Source organism: Plectrocnemia conspersa, unplaced genomic scaffold (assembly GCF_051122295.1).
Source record: "Plectrocnemia conspersa isolate PC_06_02 unplaced genomic scaffold, ASM5112229v1 ptg000002l, whole genome shotgun sequence".
NCBI classification, from domain to species: Eukaryota; Metazoa; Arthropoda; class Insecta; order Trichoptera; family Polycentropodidae; genus Plectrocnemia; species Plectrocnemia conspersa.
In genome coordinates this window covers 16,167,600-16,192,224 of record NW_028277166.1, presented here as the reverse complement: position 1 = coordinate 16,192,224, position 24,625 = coordinate 16,167,600, and the positions used below count along the sequence as shown (strand labels likewise).

The following is a 24,625-nucleotide window of genomic DNA, read 5'->3' as shown; positions in this document are numbered from 1 at the left end:
TAGTAATATTCAACTTTACGCGTATTTTTTGGCCCTTCATAATTTTTTTCGCGGTGCACCGGTTAAGGACCATGCATAGAAAATCTAAAATTAGATTATAGTAAACTCATAAGTGTCTGTACTGATACTACTTAAGGAGCGCCATCAATGATAGGTAAAGTCAATGGCTTTACAACTTTCCTTGAAAACTTTTTAAAACGTCTCGTATTAAAATATCACTGCATTATACAGCAAGAGGCATTGTGTGAAAAAACTTTAAATATACAGCATGTTGTTACCGCTTGTTAAATGTGTGAATAAAATTAGAGCAAGAGAATTAAATAAAAATACTGTGAATTGCTAGATTTGGAATATGGTGAACATTGTAAACTGCGCTGGCTTTCTAGAGATCAGATTCTGAATAGATTTTAGAAATTGAAAAATATCGTTTCTAATTTTTTGATAAAGAAAAATGAACTACATGATAAAAACTTGATTATTTAACAACAATTGCCTATTTGATTCGGCATTTTTAGTTGACATTACTAACCATCTCAATGATCTAAATATAAAATTACAAGATAAGAATATTTTTTTTTTAGTTTAGTAAATAGCATTAGTTCATTTAAAATGAAATTAAAACTGTTCATCTCCCAGTTAGAAAATAAGGATTTAAGTCAATTTCTACACTTAAAAGAGCAGAGTGAACGTGCTGTGGGTAATAACAATTTAACCAAATATATTGACAAAATCAAGATTTTGCAAGAATCGTTTGAAAGTCGTTATCGTGATTTTGCTAATTTATGCTTTCATTTATAAACCCATTTTTAATTAGTGAAAAAAATATAATGCAGATGCCTAGTAACATGCAAATAGAATTGATTGACTTAAAAACATTTAAAAACAAATTTAATAAGCTTTTCCCGGATCAAAATGCGTCTGACAATAATAATTTCTGGCATTCATTACCCAGTGAACATGTTTCAGAGATAAGAAAATTTGCAAAAAATTATATATATCGCTTTGGAGCCGCATACAGGTGTGAGCAAGCCTTTTCATAAATTAAATTAATAAAAAGCAAAACAAGGTCGCGAATAACTGATTCGAATTTGAACAGCGATCACTCTCTCGTCCATATGATTATTTCTGACTATTGTAGATTGGTGCTCTAATAAACGTGTGTCTTTTGTAAATTAATTAATTTAATTCCTTGATCGAGTTATTCCTTTTTCTTCCATAAACGAAGCAGTTCCTACTTCTATCTCTATTTTACAACCCCAAATGTGAACGTAAGGAGGTAAAAAAAGTGCTTGAGTTGTATGACGCATCTGAACTTGTCTGTGAATAAATTGGCGCATGATATACAAAAGGTTGGCCACCTCTGCTTTAGGCCTTGAAGAAGACTTACTATAGTTCGATCGAGTTCATTAAGATATTCTTCCACCGCTCCATTATTCCAGCCCATAAATTAGCGGATCATTTTAAACTTTAAAAAGCTCCAGCTTTAGCGATTACTATTAAAGCGAATTGTAATTGCGATGAAGGGATTGGAAGCTGCCAATTTTAAAATATCAAAATAAGCAAAGCAACTACTGTATCTCCAAAAGAGTATATTAGCGTAAACAAAAAAAGCTGGTAAAAGTTGATAAAGTCCTTCAAGCGAAATATTGTTTTTTTGTGAATTTACTGCGTCTTTACTGACTTACTCTAAAAAGCATACCCATACCTCGCTATACGGCCGCTCTTTATACGGCATTTCGCTATAACGGCCCTCTTCAATTCAGGCACGTTTTCGATTTACGGCCTAAAACGTTTCGCCATAACGGCAAAAAAAACTTTTTTTCGATGTCGATTTTTTAAAAAATTTAAAAATAGATTTAATTTGCATAATTTGAAAATGAAAGGTGAAGCAGCTAGCGCAGATGAGGCCGCATCTAAGGAATATCCCAACATTTTAAAGGGAATTATTGAAAGAGGTGGTCATAAACCTGAACAAGTGTTTAACAGGGCTTTATTGGAAGCGAATGCCTGATTGCACGTACATTTCAAAAACCGAAAAATCTGCGCCTAGTTATAAGGTGTCTAAAGAACGATTAATTTTGCTACTTGGTGCAAATGCCGCGGGTGATTTTAAGCTAAAACCACTTTTAATATATTTGTCCGAAAATCCAAGACCTCTTAAAGGACTAAATAAAAATCAATTACCCGTCATATGGAGATCCATCAAGAAAGCTTGGATGAATAAAGCTACTTTTGAGGATTGGTTCAAAAATCACTTTTGTACAGAAGTGAAAAAATATTTGCGAGACAATAACTTAAACAACAAGGCTTTGCTAATTTTGGATAATGCACCAGGGCATCCTACTAATTAATCCAAACCATCTGAAAATGTCATGATTGAGTACCTTCCGAAAAATACAATAGCTCTGATCCAACCAATGGATCAGGGTGCAATAGCCACTTTTAAGGCATATTATCTACGCCGAACTATCCGACAACTTATAAGGAAAACCGATGGTAAATCTTCAATTAAAACATTTTGGAAAAACTATAACATCAAGGATGCTGTTGACAACATCAGTGAATCATGGAAAGAATTAAAATTGACAACAATGAATTATGTTTGGAAAAAATATGGCCAGAATGTGTAAAAAGTACTGATGCAGAAGTTAATTGCCTTCCTGAAATAAGGCAAAACATTTTGGATCTAGCACATGATCTTGGCTTTGAAAGTTTGAACGAACGTGATGTGCTTGATCTACTTGAAGCTGATAGGAAACCCCTTTTATATAAGGAACTCATTCAGTTGCAAGCAGAACCGGCATTTGATGAAGAAACAGAGTCTGTTGTATCCAAACAGCTAACATAAAAAAAATGTCGAAAGTTTTTTCCTATTTCGAACAAGGAATAAACATATTCCTTAAAAACGATCCTGACGTCGATCGTAGCGCTCAAGTTTCTCGAGAAATTAACTCAGTCATTAGCTGTTATAAATCATTGAAGAACAAAATAGACAATACGGCAAGACAAACAACGTTGAACAATTTTTTTAAGCCAGGCCCATCCTTACCAGCAAAAAATGATGACGAGAGTGATCTGCTGGTTACCATTTTTTCATCATCTTCAAATTAAAGCCATTTAAAAAAAAATATGTATGTATACATACACATATTTTATGTAACATGAAGTTGTTTAATTTTTGTTTATGGATTATTGTTGTTTTTTGAGTCTGTTATTATTTTATGTACAAATGTATGTACTAGTTATGTATGTAATTATGATTTAAATTAAATAAAAAGATAAAATGCATTTTAAAAGATAAACCATGTTACATATTTAACAAATTTGGAACCGTTCCCATTGAATTTGTATGAATTTGTATTAGAATAATTGATTCCTTATACGGCTTTTCACTTTGCGGCCAAGTTTCATGTAACGTATCTAGGCCGTAAAGTGAGGTATGGGTGTATATGTAGCAAACGATTAGAGAAAAAATATTAACTGATATATCTAACCAACAATACATATTGTAAATAGCAGAGCAAAATTCTAAAAAAATACCTCGTATAATATTTATTAATAAAATCTTTACTAAAGACATTGAAAAAAGAAGCGCACCGAGAAACTTAATTAATTAATCACTTAATAATTCCAAACCGTTACCTACAATTTATTAAACACACTGCAATCGACACGTGTATCGCACGCTATATATCAACGTCACGAACGAATTTAAACGCTACGATAGAAAAAAACGACCGACCGTCGGATTTCGCAAACTATTCAGCTGGAAGGGTTAAGATTGTGCAAGTCACGCTCAAATATATAAATAAATAAAACCCACAGCCCAGTTGTTGAGTTTGTCGGTGTTTTTTGGGGCACATCTTTTTTTGTCCAAGTTTTCAGCTGCTCGTAATTCATATTCGGTACGGTGAATGAAAACGGTCGTAATGCGCTGACCACGGACCGCCAATCATCCATTGTGTTTTACGACGGTCCTTTTTTATTTAAAAAAATATATCCAGGTCCAAAAATGGCTGAAGTCCAATATTCGGGCTTTCAGCGGGATATTATTCAATCCTTTGGATTGCACATCTGCGCAAACACCCGTGCGAAAAAAACAATGCCTCCGTGACGTGCGAGTTAGATTAAATCTGTATATGGTTATTTTTTGCGATTCACAATATGCGAAAAGGAAAAAATGTGAGGAAAAACTTTTTCGAAGAATGTCTCGGTAAAGTTTTCTAATCAATAATCTACCTATATTCATATATGTCAAAATGATTTTCTATTTCGTATTGAACTGTTAAAATGGTGAAATCACCCTGTTGATTCACTTTGTCTTTGCAATGGTACCAGATTGGCAGTTAATAAATTGTTAAAAAATGTCATCGAAGCATCAATTTTAAGTAGCACATTCAAATGAAAAGATGTGCTTCTACCACGCATATTAATGATTCCAACAGATATGTCATTCCTATTTAAACGATTGCAACTTACAATCAAACAGGCTTTTGCAATAACGTTGCAATTATGTCAATTGAATTTAAAGAATCCATGTTTTTCTCATGGTCACATATAGGAAAACCAAGCGATTTGCTTGTGTATGCACCAAATTAAGTTACTAAAAATATATTGTATCCCAAAGTAAATAAGAAGGTAAACAATTCATTAATTTTAATTTATTTACTACAAATTAATATTGTATTGATACTTTACATAAAATGGTTTTCGTAAAAATGCAGATGACGCTAAAGCTGAAGAAGAAGAAAAAAATGAATTATTCCACAATTCAATTCATATAGTTTTCATTGGATAAATAAACTTAAATTATATTTATTTAATTCATATACGTATATTCCAATTTAACAATAGCAAAGAATTGATAGGTCCGCTAGTATCACTATAAAAAAATTCAGAATAAATGAAGACTAGCAACGCTGGGAACGCGGTCCTAATTAGTTTTACAAAAAAACTTTAGCATTTTATAAGTTAAATTGCGAAATCTAATTATAAGTGATTTATAAGCACAGCGATTTATTTTTATTTTAAACTCTCTCTCTCTCTCTCTCTTTATTTGCATTAACATTAGATAAAAATAATTTAGCTCAGGATAGATTATATATTAATAAAGTGTTATATTTAACTAACTTTTAAAGAAGAAGAAAATAATAGCAAACGAAAGAGAAGAATTTATATTTACTTTTAAAGCAATATAAGTGCATCATTTTGTATGACGTAATCGGCGAGATATTGTTCTCCGACCCTTCAACGCTCATACGACAGAAGGGTCATATAAAAATAAAAAAAGTAATATAAAAACGACGTCAATACTTTAGGAATTGGAATTCTAATTTACTTTTATTATTAAATTTATTAATTTAAGAATCTAGCTTAGTTTATGCAGTTAAACTTATCTTAATCATGGTGATTTAAATGTTATTAGACAGTCCCTACTAAAATAAAATAGCAAATTTTTAAGATATTTAAAACAAAAAAAGGTTAGTTGCTATATACCTTATAATGTATAATTTGTAAAACTGTCGGATTGCGAATTTCTGAGAAATGCTTCCCGAGCTACTATCTCCGATTTAACCATTATGGACTTAATATACCGAGAACCTTTTTATGCCTTTCACTTCCAATACATTTCATTGTATATGCGATTAAAAGAGAAAATCTATATAAAAAGTAAACATTTACTAAATTTTTGGAAATCGAGAAAAAATATTATTTTTAACAAAACATAAAACAGCAACAACATTGTATATGTTAAAACGTTGTTTATCCACGTGTTGCGTTCTCTGCCGATGTTCGTTCATTGCAAATTGAAAAATTCTCCGTTGTGAGTATAAGCCGATTTTATGGCTGCGGAAAAGCGGCTCTGCGCATACAAATATGCGTGAGGATGGACGTACGTAAATGTGTTATTTTTTCATATGAATATATCAAATGGAGTTTGACGTTTTTATCGCAAGAGAAAAAACAATTATTATTACATAAATATGTATATTTCATATAAAAATATTAGAAAATATCTGAAACTTTGGTTCCGGCCATTTTTGACCAAGAAATGAATCGTCCGAATATAAACCAATCATGATGTTAAAAAGCTATAAGTTTGCAAGGAAAGTTTATAATTATCATTTCATTCTATAAAATTAGCATAGTCACATAGTCAAAACATTAGTCATTACAATTTATTTTTAATATTATATAAACATTTAAAAAAATGTTTAAAAAGCGCGAATTTAATTTTATTGGATTTAAATACAGGCAGTTCTCGAGCTACGACCACCTCGACTTACGACCATTCGGAATTACGACGAAAAAAAAAGTTGTAAAAAATTTTTTTTTTTCATGTCATATACATAATTTCAAGATTGGTTTGATAACTGTTTCATTCCAGAAGTAAAGAAGAACTGTGATGAAAACGACATAGCCTTTAAAATTTTATTGATTCTTGACAATGCTTCAGGCCATCCTCCACACTTAGGGGAATCACATCCAAATATAAAAGTGGTTTATTTACCTCCAAACACCACCAGCATTCTACAGCCGATGGATCAAGGGGGTATTGCTAACTTCAAAGCCCATTATTTAAGAATCACTTTTGCCCAAGCAATTGCAGGAACAGACAAACATCAGACATTGAGAGAATTTTGGAAAAATTACAACATCTTTCATGCAATAAACAATATCTCAAAAGGATGGTCCAAAGTAACGACGAATTGTATGAACGGTATATGGAACAAACTCTTAAAAAGATATAATGACAATATGTATTTTAATAAAGAAGGGGAAATAGATGAGATAGCAAATATTATTGTAAAATGTGCTCAACAACTTAATCTGGAAGTTGATAATGAAGATGTAATTCATCTTTTGGAAAATTATGTTGAGGAACTCACAAACCAAGATTTGATTGAGATTGAGGAACAACCGAGTTGCAGAAAAAAATGTAATGGAGCTAAAAGAATTAGATGAACTCGAAGAACCACCAAAAGAATTTGTGTTAAAAGACATGGCTGCAGCTTTTAGCCAAATCAATGATGCTATTAAAAAATTTGAAAATATGGACAAAGACATCGATAGATCTTTGAGGGTACACGGCTTTATTCAGCAAGCACTTGCGTGTTATTATGAAATTTATAGAGAAAAGAAACAACAAACTGTACAAACAAAGCTGGACGTTTTCTTAAGAAAAACAAGCACTATCACTGCACTCGCTGAAAAATCTCAAGAATTAGCAATGGATATCAGTAGCACAGATGATAAAAATACTCTAGATCAATTCTTATAAATAAATTATTTATGTAGATATTTGCTAAAAAGTATTTAGTTAACAACTTGAAGTCAGCAATAAAAGAGGTTTTTGTATTTCGCATGTATGCATTGTTTTTAATTATTTTTTGTAAGATTTTCGACTTACGACCAAGGTGGTGGAACGGAACCCCGGCGTAACTCGAGAACTGACTGTATTGCATATTATTGCGTTATTATATCGAAAATGAATAATCACATTAATTGTTGATGACACACTGTCCAAAAAACGGTTTAATGAATGTTGTTCTTACAAATCAAAGCTAATAACTGATCCCCAGGATGATCGGTTTGCATTGATTGGTTCGCAAATCCCTTAAAAATCATCAAAAATAATATTCAAAGCTGTCTGCTTAAGTCTTTACAAGCGCAAAGTCACCTATTTTTTCGCGAACGATGAAAAAAAGGTTTAACTATGTGTTATTGAACTCGATACAAACCGTGATTTTCAGAAATAAATAAAACTCGAAGATTAGAGTTGGCCCAAAAATAACGAGAATAGACTAAAGATTAGGCGAAATTTATTTGATCAGATGAATTGAACTTTAAGGTAACTTTAAACTTAAAATTGGTTAATGTAAAAAAATATTAAGAACTTTATTTATTAAAAAAATTTTGAAGCAATATTTTTTTTTCTCGCTATAAGCTTGTCGTGGGGCATGCCGTATCGATAGGCTCAGACCTTGCAGAAAATAATATTGATAGCAAATATTACTTTAAAATACTGTTATAAAAAGTTGAAAGAGTGTGAATCTTTCTCTGTGAATATTGTGTACATATTTTTTGTTTAAATTTAGTCATTCCGAGAAAAACCGTGTACGCAGTGTAGACATTATTCGTGATTTATTAACGCGTGTACACACCAGAGGTTTTCACTTTAGTCCGCAAACTTTCTCCGCATTGTTCGCGTGCATGGGAAAATATTGCGAAATATTAAAGCCAGTGGAAAAACATGTGAGGGTAAAAAACTGGACTTTTCCAACCATGGCATCGATCCGACGCTGAGAAATTCACATTTTTTTAACACATAGAAAAAAGCGTTATTATTTTTACTATGAGTTTTATAAATATATATTTTAGTATTCTAAGATATTTAAAAATGTTTATGTTGAATACTGAGTTATAGAACTCGTTCAGAAGACGTATGTAACTACTTGACCAAAAAAAGTTATATTGAACCGGTCTTTTTTTAATTAGCACACATCTACAACATTGATTAACTTTTAAATGTTTTGTAAAAAAGTTGTGCTTGTTACATACATTTATTTTTTAAATTATGGGAATTTATGCTTTTCTATAAACAAGCTTAGTGGCAATCAAAAAAATAATTATAATAATTATTATTTTAATTATAATAATTATTTTTTTTGTAAATTTTAATTACATTATTCATTATTACTTAAACTTCAATATACTAATTTCGCAAAAAATATACAAGACTTTTAAATATTTAAAAATAATATGCAAAGTTGCTTTATCTAATGATGTTAAACAACGACTTACACTTGTCTTACAAATACACATGCAAACCAACAACATCCCTATTCCTTCTTGCTAAAAGTGCTTCAACTTCGTGTGTTTGTTTTTAAGTTGAGGGTGTCTTAAAAGCCTACACCGCTTTTGTATACAAGCTTTACAAAACGCACGTTTGCAAATTTGCATAATTTCAGCGTATTACGTGGCGCGCCCGACATACCGAAATTTGTTGATACGTTCTATTGAAAATTCTTCAATTTATTTAGAGGATCGTACACACAATGGATCCCATTGAAAAGCACCCCCGAACTTATCCTCCTATTTCAATTTTTATCAACAAGTTTCAACCCTCGAGACCAGAATTCCCTCTCCCGGGAACGCTTCTGTATATATCAATTTGAAATTCTCATCGTGAAGTGAAGGCCGGAATTTCGAGAGCTTAACGTGTCTTTGCTCCCCCTGGTTAAATGAATTTTTCTGGGTGCTCGTGAAAGGACGTCGTATTTATACAGAGTAATACTGTGCAACGAATACCCAAACAGCTTATCATCGGGACAAAGTGATTTCTTTCGCGATAAAGTTCAACAAACGGCCCCTGGATTAAAATAAATTAATTTCCGAAATTGTTATCGTTACTGCGAACGAGACTATCTACATGTACATCCATGAGATCGTACGATGCATTTAAAGGACCCGATGGATCCGAAGCAAACTTTTACGCCTTATATGCGCGATATTATGGAATAACAGCCACTGGGGGATCATTCGCAGCTACTAGTGTCTTAATACGACTGAGCGAATTTTCATTCGGAACAGAATGAACATTCATATAAATATTTTTTAAAGTATACTAAGATGCCACCAAAACGCTGATAGCTATAATTAGCATATGTAGTTTCTTGTTATAGTAAATTTTATATGTATATTGCAGGAAAGTATTAAGCGCAGTTAATACTTCGTACATTGCTAATGCTCACTATATTTTTTTGATTTGGTTTAAAGGTTTACAATTGATATAAATTATACAAAGTTTTGCGAATATAATTTGTATTGGAGCTCGTAGTATGTCTCCATTGATTATTATATCTATCTATGCCGTAAAAATGCATCGTGAAGTGCATTTTTACGGCATAGTTTGGGTCAATGTATTTTTGCAATATTTGGATGGCCTTGTTGTTTGGATGCTTATATTTGCGATTGCGTAGATAACCATTTTAATTTAATTACGTAGAGTGACAATTCCAAGTATTTATTGTTATTTTCTATATTGATATATTTTTCACGTACCATGGACGGCACAAAATAAAAATTATGAGAATATTTTGTTAATTTGTAGCTTGTGCAGTTTTACAGTTTCAAAATACAAATAGATCAATGTAATTTTCACATTAACTATTTACTAAATCATTTAGACAAAATACTGCAATAAACAATTGCAAGAATAATTTTTACTCATCACTGCGATTGCAAAAAAATATTTTTATATACAAAAATTCGGTGATGTTTTAGTTTTACCTCTTTAAATAAATTATAATCTATAAATCAATTAAAAGTATCTCAATGAATTTGAAATATATTTTTTTAAGCAAATAATTCATTATGGAAAGTAACTAAATTGATTAAAAATAAATACACAGAAATTCTACGGTTAAAACTGGAAATACTGGAGAAATATTGGTTGACACTTTTTCTGTATCGTATGAACTTATTAAAAATTTTAAACACTCTAAAACTAAAAATGAAGTAAATAGATCAAGAAAAATTTAAGCATCTGCCGTAAATAAGGATTTAATTAGCAATATTAGCTCACGGATTTTTTTTATATGTCATTAAAAACCACATTAGATACCACGTTGAATTAACACTTTCCTGGAATTTGCATTCATTACTTAACAAACATTTTTAACGCCTGCCTATCTTTTGAGTTTTTTACAATAGTCTAGAAAACCGCTAAAGTGTCCTACAAAAATTGATTAGTTATCGCTCCATCAGTTTATTACCGTAATTTAGTAAAATATTTGAAAAATAATCCTTATGTTTTTAAAATAATCTTTGGGGTATGAAATTAATTAGATGGAAAACAATGGAGACATCCTATGGAGTAGAGTCTCCAATTACTCGAACCATCAACTACTCGAGTATCGAATATTAAAATTTTAAAATACTCGAGTACTCGAGTACTTTCGAGTATTTACCAAATGTACCAAAATAGCTATTATTAAAATTCGTGCACATATAAATAAATAAATAAAATATTTAGTATGTTAATTTTTACAATTATTTTAACTTCACGAACATACTTTTTAAAAACAATAATGCAAAAAGTGTCTCGAATTTAATATTACTCCTAACCTTTGGTTTTATTATTCCCGTTATGGAAAAAACCCTTTCCGTTGCTGTTGATGTTGGTCTTATTGTCATTTACGCGTTGGATAAGGCTTCTAATTTATATCTGTTCGCTTTTTATAGATATCAAATTTTTTGAACTCTCTTTTTATGTTCTCTTCTTTCATTCCCTTCTCTGCTTTTCTCTTATTTCCTTCGACTATTGACAAAATAGCATTTTGTAATTCTTCTTGAATAGATTTTTTTTCTTAACAATATACAATATTCTACTCCTTCTGATTAATGCGAAGAATTAAAATATATATCCTTCGAAGATGTATTTGGGTGAATCCTTTTCACTCGAGAGCTAAACGGTTCGCAAAGAACTGACTTTACTTTAAATGCCTTTAAAACACACAATTGTTTTGATTTATATTTTAAGCTGAGGGATCAGTATAAACAATTTACAACACTTTACGCTACAACTGCATAGTCATAAAACCTAAAAAAAAATTTTGTTGATATTTCATATTGTTCATTGCCATAAATTAGATAAGTCGGGACTGTCGAACAGAAAACACAAAAGAAATTTCTCCGTCGTACCCACTAACATAGCCGACGACCGGAACTATGCAACTATGGAACTATGAAAAAATTATACCTGATAGTAACCGCTCTAACTCGGGACTTCGGGCATAAACGCCAAATAAAAGCAAGACGTTAACCTTTACCGGACCGAGTTAAAGTTATTTTTGTTTCTGAAATATTTCAAATTTTTTTAATTTCGAGTATTAATCGAGTAATTTTCAAAATACTCGATTATCAAGTACTTGAAAAATAGACAAAAATACTCGAGTATCGAGTACTCGATTACTCGAATTGGAGACTCTACTATGGAGTCACAATAGGAGAGACAAACAGAGACGAGCTAGGAGACTGCATCGACAGGAAATACATCAGCGGATGATCCATTCTATAAAAAATACTCTCAATTTCATTTCAACTCCAAGAGTTTCAACTTTTCTATAAGACGTACAGTCAAGTTTCATTTTGCATAGAGCCATTCATTTTTAAAGCAAATATCAGTGCGGTCAATCATTTGTAATTTGACTTTGATTCTCGAGATCAGATTCAGAAATCATCAGAAAACAACAAATTTTTAAAAATTTATATTAAAACTAGAGAAATATCTCTAAAAAAAGGTGCCAAAATGCAGTTTCAATGTGCTATATGAAAAATTGAAAAGATGAATCACTAAAATATTTAATTTTACATATTATAAAAATATATTATCAGTGTACCACCATGGGTATAATCTATATATCTGATTTCAAACACCATATTTCTATATGATCAATTGTCAGAGGTAGTTGTTCGTTATGTATCATTAATAAATTACTTAATTATTAACTTCATCTTGCAAGCAATAATTACAAACAGACTGTTTAACTAAAGCAATACATTTAAAATTTGGACCGACTGAATTAGTTTTCCTTCTCCTTGTCTCTAGTGTATGTATTTTGCGGAGGATTGGCGAAATGAATTCGAGTTGTTCCTGTGGCTTTGAGGGTTTTCATCCCAGTTGCAATTAGAAGATTAGTAACGGGATAGTACCCTTAGATTCTTGCAACTATTGCCACTAGATTATTCCAAACGTTTTCGAGGCGAAACCTACAAATTTCAATTATAAACGGAATCCCCGCTACAGACTCGGTCGGATTAAATTCCGTTTTCGTCTTCCCGTTGATCTAGTATGAAGAAATGTAATTTTATATTTTCATATTTATTATAAATATATTCCAGCGATATATTTTACTAGTACAATCCCTGTGCGGAAAGCCAATGTTCAAAAATCAATTGAATGGTTGAATTTATGGCACCGAGACTTATTCTCTCTTTTACTTTACACTTTGCTGCAAGTACAGCTATAAATACCATTACCTTAACGGGCGTGGCTTTCACCTTTGCGTTCATAAATTTCGGAATTTTGTTTTCGTACATAAATCCTTCGGTCTGGTGCCGGAAAATACGGAATATTCCAGTTAAAAATGCAAAATTCCTCGTGAAATTTTCACGCGTCGACAATTTTGCGCTTTCCACACACGTGTGTATTTACATATAAATTTTTGATATAAAATATGCATGAATGTGTGTATACACTAAATGCCTTCAAAATCGATGAAAATATTGAATGAAATTTGGTTCCGCTCGAGCACCGTTGAAGTTTGGGTCGAGGGTGCTTTGCGTCGAAAATGTTATACTTATTTTTATATAAAACGATATTAGCGACGCAATGGTGCTTCAAAAATAATAATAATATAGTATAAACCTAAAGTTAATAACTAGCGCTAATATTAATTTACATAAGAAAATTTCACGAGCACTCGAGTAGGGCAAAAGTACGTACTCAGTATTTACTGAATCTGAATCTTAAAATCCTTGAACTCAATCCTTAATTTATATCTTGAACACACTTGTCCTAAAAGTGCGTATAAAATAACAAGGTCCTTTGCGTTTTAACAATATCCTGCTTGATATTGTTAAAAAGCAAAGCCACTTGTATCGTTTCTAACACAAGATTTAATAATCAATTGAAAGATATGTGTACACATAATATCCTTTGCAGGGTATTATACTTTTTTCAATGATGAAAGTTTGAAGTTGATTATGGAATTTCACTTCACGTAGCACCCACAATATTTAAAAGTTGAAAGTGGTGAATTGAAAAGCTAATGTTAAAAGCTGAAAGTTAAATGAAAAAATCACCGTGGTATGCACATCATGTAACACCCACAAATTAACAAATAATAACAACGTTAAACGTTAAAAGTTGATAGAAATGGCAGCCAGAATGACATGTGTAAATGTAACGTCGCTACTGTGCGCCGTTAGAGAGGAGTTCTTGTGAAAAAAAACTATATTCTATTTTATAGTATATATAATGAAACATCACCTTAATGATTTCTAAGAAAAATAGATTTTAAAAGCATTTTGATAAATCGGTTTAATAAATAAAATATTCCGTAACTAAAATAAAAATATTAACATAAATAATAAATATAAAATTTTACTTCAATAACTTTTTTTCTTATCATAATTTACTCTATACGATGTTATACATATGTTAAAAATATCAAATTTTAATGTGAACTTAAAATTTATACGCTAATTAAGTTTCAAGTCTACGCGCATTTCTGTCTAATTAGTGTCGACACCTTGAAACATTAACGTGTCTCTAGACATTAACAATTATGTACGTATAGGCATTTTTATTTCAATTGATTACATAAAATAGTAATTTCGAATTATCAATGAGTTTGTTACATACTGTGTTTTTTTAATTCAATTAGACATATTAGGAATCTTTGTTTTCAAGCAAATATGAATAATATCAATTGCAATATTCTTAGAAGTTTTTATAGATAAACATATGGTACAAAAACGGGTAGGGAGAATTTTTTTGAGGTCGCAAAATATAAAAACAAATATTTGACAAAACATGTAAGCAAGTACTAGTAAAATAGCGAAATAAAATTATATTATTAAACTGTATATTCACTTCTGTGATGGCAGCGGGGGCAAACAAGAGCTAGCCCTGATAGCTGCCAGATAGAGTGCCAAGCGACGCGATGCAAATCGCGTGCTCTCCCAGTTTCTTTTCGACTACCAGACAATCAACACGTTATCAAGATTCGTGACATGTTCAGAGATATGATTTGCGATTTATAATACAGATACGAACATGTGTTCTTTTCAAGCGCATACCTCTTATTGAATTCGTATAATTAAAGTTTATTTAAGAATATTTTACATTCACAAAAATAAATAAAACCATTGTTTCATAAAATTATGCGTTTTATTCGGACCTCTAACAAGCTAGAAGCATTCCAAACGTTGCTGAGGATTATTTATTATTATAAATATACAGGAAGAGTTCGAAAGTGGCATAAATATTATATGTATATGTGGACGTATATCGAAATGTGTTTTTTTATAAAGAGAAAATTTAACCTAACTCAACGTCAAAGCGTCAGCATGAAATAACAATATAATAATAACAAAAATACTTATTTGTTGAAATTTACTAAAATGCGTTTGAGTTGCGTACTACGTTTTTATCTGAATTATGATTGTCTCTGTTTTATATGACATACATGATAATTGATGCAGGCAAGTGCAAAATTATATAGTTTGTAGTGCCCATATTTTTTCAATATGTTTAAGTTCAACTAGGCTGAAATAAAAAATATGCCATATAATATTATAAACATTAATAAAATGTGAAGGGTGAACGACGAGGGATGCAATGCTTTTAGTAGGTAATATTATTATAAATGGTGGTAGTATACATTGTATGTATTAAATATAATTTCCAGTTTTATGTGTATGTATATTTTTACGATAAATCAATTACTATGATTTTTTAATTAATTAGATACAGCCCAAAAATGAAAAATTATTTTTTAACACTCATCAGTAAAATATTATCAATATTCACAATGCATTAACAATAATTATGATTTATTTAGTATAAAGCATTTAATGTAAAAATATACTTCCACAGTAATATTTTATTTTCCATTCCTATACCATTCTGTATTTACTATGTATCATATTTAATGTTAAAAACAATATTTTTTGGAGTTAATTACGAATTTATCTGTCAATTAAGTTCCACGTCTATACGAATTTCTTGCTAATTAAGGTAGACACCTTGAATAATTAACGCGCCTCTAGACATATTTATATTTACTTTCCTTTATCATATACGTTATATTTTATGTAATTAAACAACGCTAATAAAAAAAATCAGTGAATTTGTTTTTTGCGAGTTCACCAGGTGTTTAAAATGGCTTTGTAAGCTATTAATCAGACATTTTATCTGTTTGATTCTGCTGCTGAAATTCATCATTAACTTGTTTCTGTATATAGCACAAACGTTCAAACAGAATTATTTTTAAGCAGAAAGAAATGTTCGGAGAAATAGAGTGGGTTCAAATTTATGAGTCAAACACTTTAATAAAAATCGTTATGCTCGCTATTGAATATTGTCAAGGACTGTTGACAAATTCTTTTAAAAATGCCATTTATTTTGCGCAATATAGATATTCACACACATATACTTTGCTGTTTAAGTTTTTACCGGATTTATTAAACACGTTACTTAGCTTTTTGAGATGTGAGTGCTTTCATATTCGCATCTTGCTTGCCGACGTTTCGATCACCGATGTTGGGGTCATCGTCCTGGGCGTAAATTTGATCTTATCTCAACAGCCGCAGACTCTTGAGCTGTATCGTCACTGATTCGATCTTGTGTTTTGTTATTTTTCTGTTTGTTTGTTACTAAGGAAACAACAAATGCATTAATTTTCGAATTGTTTTGTTTACATGAATCTATATTTGTATGAGTTTTCTTAAAATTTAATTTAGCTTGGTTTAAAACTGGTAACCAAATATTAGAAATTGCTTTGCGTCTTCTCTTTATTTAGTGCTATTTTTCTTTCAATTTCGATTTTAATTACTTCTCTATAATTTTTTACAATCGAGTTTTTAAGTTTGCTTGAAGTTTTAGTTGTATCAAAGTTTATAGGATGATCGCGTTTCTATATTTTATATTTTTTGTAAAATCCTACGGTTAGTCTGACCAATGTAAATTTTGCCACAATCGATACAAGAAATTTGGTATACTCTTTCTGACTTGTTATAATTTTTGATTTAAAAATTGTCTAAACTTGGAAAGTACTCGATCTTTTCTGAAATTCATCGAACATGTAGGAAATGTGAAATAGCAATAATTTTTTCATTTATATCTACTTTATTTTAAATTATTTTTTTATCACGAATATTAGGTTCACTATATAAAAGATTGTCTGGTCTATGAAATAGGAAGGCTGCTATAGAGTTTAGTTGTAAAGAATAGTGGTAAGAATTAGCGTTTAAGTAGCGATTTGTATGTGTTTTTTTCTATAAAACGTGTGTCGAAAAGTTCCATTATTTATTCTAATTTTTAAAAATTTTCATAGTTATTTTTTTTTATGTTGATTAGTTAAAAGAATTAAAACTACATTCAATTTATAAAATATTACAAATATATCGTCTACATATTGGAGCCAAATTTTTGGTTGAACTTAAGATTTTTTTAAATTTAAGTTTTGAAATCCTCAATGAAAATGTTTGCAATAATTGGTAAAAAATGTGATCAACTGGGTGCTTCTTCAATTTGTTTGTTAAATTGTTTATTATAAATGTTTAGTAACACTGGCAGATTGAAATTGCTGGGACAATTACATCACTTCTTGGACACACCTACGAAATGTGTTTACGCCTCAAAAGATTGTCTATGTACCCTCTCAGGCGATCGTTAATCAGGGGATAAAAGACAATAGTAATATGCGCAGGGTAGAACGCATTGTCTATCGTGCATTTATTACTCACAAATAATATTTTTAGGCGGTACTTATGAATGAATACTGTCTTAAGGCGGATGTGCATTTTTTACTCTCAAAATTGATATTTTATTACTTCTCGTTTGTACCTTAAATAAAAAAAACTACCCGTTATAATATTAAATTTTAATCATTAAAATTTAGCACTTTTTAAAATGTATATTTTTAATAACTTAATGTTTGATTATTATGATTCATTCTTCGTTAAATTTTCAACAGAAGCGATGCTCTAATTAATTTATATGTAATTCCTGGAACCCATTAATTCTAGTTATCGAAATTACATACAGAACACTCGTTCGTCCATTTGCAGGAAACCATATATTCAGCGTCACTCTGCTCTGTACCTCAGCGGTGAACGGACGCATCCGCGCCTGCTCTCGCTGCCGTTCAAAGCTCCGACCCCCCACCCGCGACCATTTGCAACAACTACGACGCCAGAGACATTGCCGGCGCGATGAAGAAGACGCTTACGCGCAAGCGTGCGGTGGGTACGTTAAAAGCGTACCTATCGCCATCAGCAGAGCATGAATGGCAGATGCCAAAGAAAACTGCAAGACCCTCTACTGACGCCAACCTGTTGCCGACTTCAAGTCATAACAGGTATGACAAACTCCCCGAAGTTGCCGGGAGTAAACACGCAAGAGTGCCACCTGTCATCATGGAGGTGGTTGGCACACATCTCCAGACCATCGACCTCATCAAGTCGATGACCAAATCAGGTAATTTTACCCTCCGCTACACCGGAAGAGGTAATGTTTCCATCCAGTGTGCGACGCTTGAACTACGAGCGACCCTGATGGATGGTTTGAAGGGCCGCCGTGCCTTTCACACCTTCACTGCCGACGAAGACAAGACAGTTAAATCTGTCTTGAGGGGGCTTCCTGAGGTTCCCGTTGAAGAAATCGCTGCTGATTTGGAGCGGCAAGGATTAAGCGTCGTCAAAGTAACGGCGATGAACACCAAGGCAGAGACCTCCTCGCGGCTCTACCTGACGCAATTTTCCGCTGAGACGACAGTGACGTCCATAAGAAGCATCCGGTACGTTTGCTTCACTAAGGCCACGCTTGAAAAATACAAGCGTAATAAGTCGCACGCGACTCAATGTTTCAGATGCCAGCAGTATGGCCACGCTGCGAGGAACTGCCAACGAGACCCCAGATGCGTGAAATGCACAGGAAACCACGCCACTTCCGAATGCACTAAAAAAGACCGAGAGACGCCAGCAACCTGCACTGGATGCAGCGGAAGTCACCCGGCCAACTACAAGGACTGTCCTCGCAGGACAGAATATCTCCTGCAGATGAAGAAGAGGCAGCAAAAGCCACATACCGCCGTACTGACCGCACCCAAGCCAACGTTCGCTCTGGAACAGAGTCAGTTTCCTGCCCTTCGGCCAACGAAACCAGCAGTGAAAAAACCGACTATCGTCCCGGAAGCCACCCCAATTAAGACGCAACAACGCCCCCAAGCGCGACAGTCTGAGAAGCCCTCATCCGAAGTCATGTCTACTGATGAGCTTCGCAGGATGCTGACTATCCTCCAGGAAATCCGAACTAAGGCCGGAAAGTGCGCTAGCAAAATTGAAATTGCTTTGATGATGGTCGAGTATCTCGATGACCTCTTCTAAAGAAGACATTCAACTCATGACGTGGAATTCCCGTGGGATCCGTAATAAAACCGGAGAGCTGGAGCTGTTAATCAGTGAGTACAAACTTGATATTGTCGTAGTCACCGAAACTTATCTAAAACCACATGTTAACGTATATTTACCTAACTTTGCCTGCATTCGGAGGGACCGACCCTCAAGGCCAGGCGGAGGGGTCGCGATATTTGTTAAAAAATCGATAAAACACGCACGTATAAACACTAACACTAATAATCTAGAAACCGTCGCGATTCAAATTATTCATAAAAATAAAATAATAATAATTGCTGCGGGGTATAATTCGCCTAGTGACGAACTGCTCCGAAGTGATCTAGATTCGATATTTTCTCTAGGAGACTCGGTCATTCTGACTGGGGACTTCAATGCCCGTCATATGCATTGGGGCTGTTCTGGGGCAAATCGATCTGGAGCGTCACTTTTTAACTACTTGAGCGACTCTGACACGATTGTTAACTTTCCAAATTCACCGTCGCATTACCCTTCCAATCACATGACGCCGTCAATTCTGGATATTGCTTTGGTCAAGGGTAACTTAAATACGTCAGAAATGTATTGCGTTCAGGCATTGTCTTCTGACCATCTTCCAGTGTTATTCTCGCTGGAGGGTTCAGCGGAGGTAGTCTCTGAAACGCTTTTTGACTATTTAAAAGCTGACTGGAAAAAGTTTAAAGATATAGTCGAGTCTCGTTTGCAAGATGAGCGACAGAATTATACTCCGCATAACATTAAACAAATTGACGATGATATCAGTTATTTAACATCCGTTATCGAAGAAGCCAAAATATCATCAATACCGACGCGTAAAAATCATAATAATAAAAATCAACTTACTCCACAACTTATCGAAATAATAAAAATCAAAAATAAACTAAGAAAACAGTGGCAAAATAATAAATCTCCGCGACTTAAATCTGTAATAAACCGCGTAACTAGTTATATTCGCGATAAAATTCAGCAAATAAAAAACGAATCGTGGACGCGTAAACTAAAAAATCTAAACCCGGCAGATAATTCTTTATGGAAAATAACTAAATCACTAAAATATAAACATTCGGAAATACCCCCATTAAAAAATGGAAACACCATCGCATGCACGAACAAGGATAAGGCAGAAAATTTAGCCAGCGCTTTCTCCACATCTTATTCGCTTACTGTAAATTACTTAGATTCAAAAATAGACAACAAAGTCGCCCGTGCGATACGAAATATTAATTCATCTAGCGTAGATATTAGTTTAGTGAACAAAGTTGGTTTATCAGAAGTTAATAACATCATTAAAAATTTAAAGAATAGAAAAAGTCCCGGTATAGATAAATTAGATAACGTAACGATAAAACAACTTCCAAGAATTAGCATAAATTATCTAACAAATATTTTTAATGCCTGCTTATCTTTCGGGTACTTTCCCGCTATTTGGAAAACCGCAAAGATCCACCCAATTAGAAAGCCAGGAAAGGATAACACTATCGCAATTAATTATCGTCCAATAAGCTTATTACCGTCATTCAGTAAACTATTTGAAAAAATAATTTTATCACGTTTAAAGGGATCTTTGGGGAATAAAATTATCAATGAACAATTTGGCTTCCGCGAAAACCACTCTACGACTCATCAGCTCAATAGGTTAACAGAGCACATCTCTGCTAATTTTAACATGAAAAAATCAACGGGACTCTTATTGTTAGATGTGGAAAAAGCGTTTGATACTGTGTGGCATGATGGGTTGATTTACAAACTCCACAAATATAAAACCCCTAACTATCTGCTACACTTGTTACGCTCCTACCTTGATCGTCGAAGTTATGTTGTTTCAGTAAATAATGAACAATCGATACCGCGTAATATCCCAGCTGGTGTTCCTCAGGGGAGTTTACTTGGACCGTTCCTTTTCATTTTGTACACAAATGATATACCTATTTTAAAAAATACTTGTCTTTCAATGTATGCCGATGATACGGCGATAATGAGTAGCTCTTACGGTCTTAAGCCTATTTCAATAAAATTGCAAAAATCCTTAACTCTCTTAAGTAATTATTTCAAAAAGTGGAAAATAAAAATAAATCAGGACAAAACGGAGGCTATAATTTTTACAACTCGAAGACAACCTTTGCCCCCGACTATTATAAGCGAGCAGGGAAAATGTATAGAATGGAAGGCGAGCGTTAAGTACCTCGGAATTCACCTGGACTCCAAGCTTAAATTTAATAAACATATAACCGAACTTAAATCTAAAGGGCTCGCAGCCATTGCGGCGTTAAAACCAATTTTTAATCGAAAAAGTGCGCTAAATACTAAAAATAAAATTCTATTATACAAGCAATTAATCAGACCGGCAATGACTTACGCCTGCCCAGTGTGGAGTAATACGTGTAATACTAACTTTTCTAAGCTACAAGTTGTTCAAAATAAAGCTATAAAAATAATTTATAATACACCTTTTTATACTAACCTCAAAAAACTTCATAATAAATATTTAATTCCAACTATTAAAGAACATGTTCACCACCATACTAATGATTATTATAAAAAAATACCGCGAAATCATACTAACCCGTTAATCTCAAGAATCGGTGATTACGACAAAAACAAACTCAAATTTAAATATAAACACAAAATGCCAAAGCACATCTTGCTCTGACGCATAAATTTTATCTATTAATTTAACAGCTCCAGGTCTACGAGTTTTATATTAAAAATATATATTTATAATTTAAATTTTTTTTTTTTTTTTTTTTTTTTTTTTGTTAAAGGTGTTTATGTACTTTGACCTAAACTTAACGTATTTTATGTTCTTTTATTATTCTTATTTTTGTAATTCCTCTTAATTTAGCTAATCAATCGTAAATTGTGATAATGGTAATTAACCAGCAACCAATGAAATGTAAATATATATGTTTATAAAAATGTATTATTTAATTATGTAATAAACGATAATTAAAAAAAAAAAAAAAAATATATTCAGCGCAAATCTCTCTTGATCCCATGCCGATTTAAAGTTATACCGGAAAAGAAGCATGTAAATCTGAATAAAATATATGTATGTATATCTGAATTTATATACACTAGCTGCTTGTACACGATTTATGTATTCAATTTAATGTATTTTTGTGCACTACGTATAAAAATAAACGACGCTAAAATATTGACGCATTGCAGTTGACCAGTCAGTTAATCCGCGTCGTGGCAGCTGCAAGGTGTTTGGCCGCAAAAGCCTTCCGCACACACCCTTATTTATGGTCAGGGGTATAAAATGTGTTTATTGAGCTACGCGAACTGCCGTTGAACGTGCCGCATAATGACCACTTCATCAAAAAAATCTGATAAAAAATCCAATATGTTTTGTATAATATTTGGCTGTTTCACATGAAGTGGCCGACTTACAAAAACGGACCGCAGTAAAAATTAGATCACTGTAGTAAATAATCAAAGTATAATATATATTTCAAGGGTGTTTATTTATTTTTAATTTTTTCCTAACACTATGGTATCAACAAAAGATTTTCGAATGAAGTTGTATGCAGCAGATGTCTAAAATAATAATTTAAGTTTATGAGAGGATACTGTTTTTCAGAAAATTTCTCAGCTTTAGTTAAATAAAGGCCATACTGGTGACATTAAGCTTAAATTGACACCAAACAGAACCTTATTAATTAGCTAAATTTAATTTTATTATATATGTTATTTTAATGCTAAATTGTTTTTTTGTATTTTTTTTTGTAACCAAAAGGTGTCAACAAAAGATTTTTGAATTAATATTTAGCGAAGCAGAAGGAAAAAGTGATTTCAATTTGGGCTTAGGGGAGTAAGCTGTTGGTCAAAAAAATTGTCAGCTTTGGTTTAATAATGTTCGTATAACATTAACCTTAAGAATCTACTTACATTTCTTTGTAATGAGCTACATCTGAACTTTGCGACTTTGCTGCGAATTTATATATTAATGACATTCGTAGATTAAAAATTAAAGATTAAGGAATACTTAAAATTAGACTTCTTACTACATTATATATAGTTAAAATCCCATACAACTCTATTTTTTTTAATTATTTTTTTTTGGAAAAACAAGTATATGGAAGCTCTATTTTCGTGCGGCGCATAGAGATCATTATTTTTTTGCGAAGAAAATATGAAAAATATATGTAGTAACCAGTTAAATACAATATGTTAATAATGAAGTGTTTATATATGAAATATTTATTAAATATTTTTATTAATTTAAATAAAAAATGTTGTATATATCTGAAAATGTTTTAAGCATGTGTAAAGTGCGTTCAAACGTGTTTTAATCAACTTTAAACACTTCATTAAAAATCATAATAATGACTGTATAAAAAATAGCGAAAAATTTAGACGCAGAACCAAAAACTTAAAGAATCCCTTTTGGTTTTTCATATTAATAATCTTCAATGCATATTTTTACTTTTCACGATAAAATTTTATTTCAGAAAAATATTTCATTTATGTATTTTAATATTATTATTATATGTGTATGTAAAGTAAGTTCTATTAAATATGTTTTGCTTTTATTTATCCCAAATAATAAAATATCTCATATTTCAATATTTATGTATATTCAACAACACCGAAATACGGTACATAAAATATGCTTCCATCCCTTTGCAAACTTATTTATTTATTCCCTTAAAATATTTAAACTGAGCAACAAACTACGTATGAACCACTTTCTTCAGTTCTTAGTCCAAAGTGAACCGACAGACCCATAATGTCTCTTTGAGTGGACCAAACAGGTGTCAGTCTGAAGGAGCGAAACCGAGACTGTAAAGAGAATGATCCAATACCTCAAAATTGCTTATCCTGAGGGGTGCAACAATGTGGTAATAGTGTACGATGTTGTTTTGTCTATTACGTGTGATTTTAAGGTTTAAACACTAATTTACAGACCCTTTTTACTTTATAGCACAAATAGCCATACTCATTTTTATTTGCCATACTTTTTTACATATGATTTGCAATTCAATATATACCACTTGTCTTTTGGACATATGTTAGTAGTGGCTGGGGTTATTTGTTATTATTTTATTATATGCGTATAAATGTCGAATTATGAAAATTCTACGTGTAGTTTTTTGCTCAAAAACACGTTAAAAATTATTTATGCGCATTTTAATAAAATAATAAAATAATTTATTTTATTGTATTTTTTTTTATTTATTAAAAAGAACTAACCATGAAAGAAGCAATGTAACATATTCTAATTTAAATTTAATCTTAAGCTTCTGGTGCAGTTACGTGCATGGTTTTAGTAGTGGTGGAAATAAAATTATAGCCGGGTTAATTGTAATATCTTGGCTCATACTAATGAAGATCTGTAGGGAACTAAGCGTCCTGGAAAATTTTCATTAAGCAACTGCCGTTCCAGGTGAGATACGCCGGAGATACGCCACGGGAA

The 24,625-nt window shown here is 32.0% G+C and overlaps 1 protein-coding gene and 1 long non-coding RNA gene across 2 annotated transcripts in view; one reads left to right on the top strand and one right to left on the bottom strand.

Annotated features, from left to right (window-relative positions):
* LOC148237850 (uncharacterized) overlaps nt 1-20,099 on the bottom strand; it is a 252,044-nt gene extending 231,945 nt beyond the window's left edge. The window contains exon 1 of the long non-coding RNA XR_015808895.1: nt 17,885-20,099. This is a non-coding gene — a long non-coding RNA (uncharacterized LOC148237850). The remainder of the gene's footprint in view (nt 1-17,884) is intronic.
* On the top strand, nt 17,888-19,193 carry LOC148237851 (uncharacterized). The gene is made up of 2 exons (XM_088181478.1): nt 17,888-18,590; nt 18,663-19,193. Exons 1-2 carry the CDS (start codon nt 18,007-18,009, stop codon nt 19,177-19,179), a joined length of 1,101 nt encoding a protein of 366 aa, XP_088037604.1. The 5' UTR covers nt 17,888-18,006; the 3' UTR covers nt 19,180-19,193.
* Nucleotides 20,100-24,625: the final 4,526 nt, after the last annotated feature.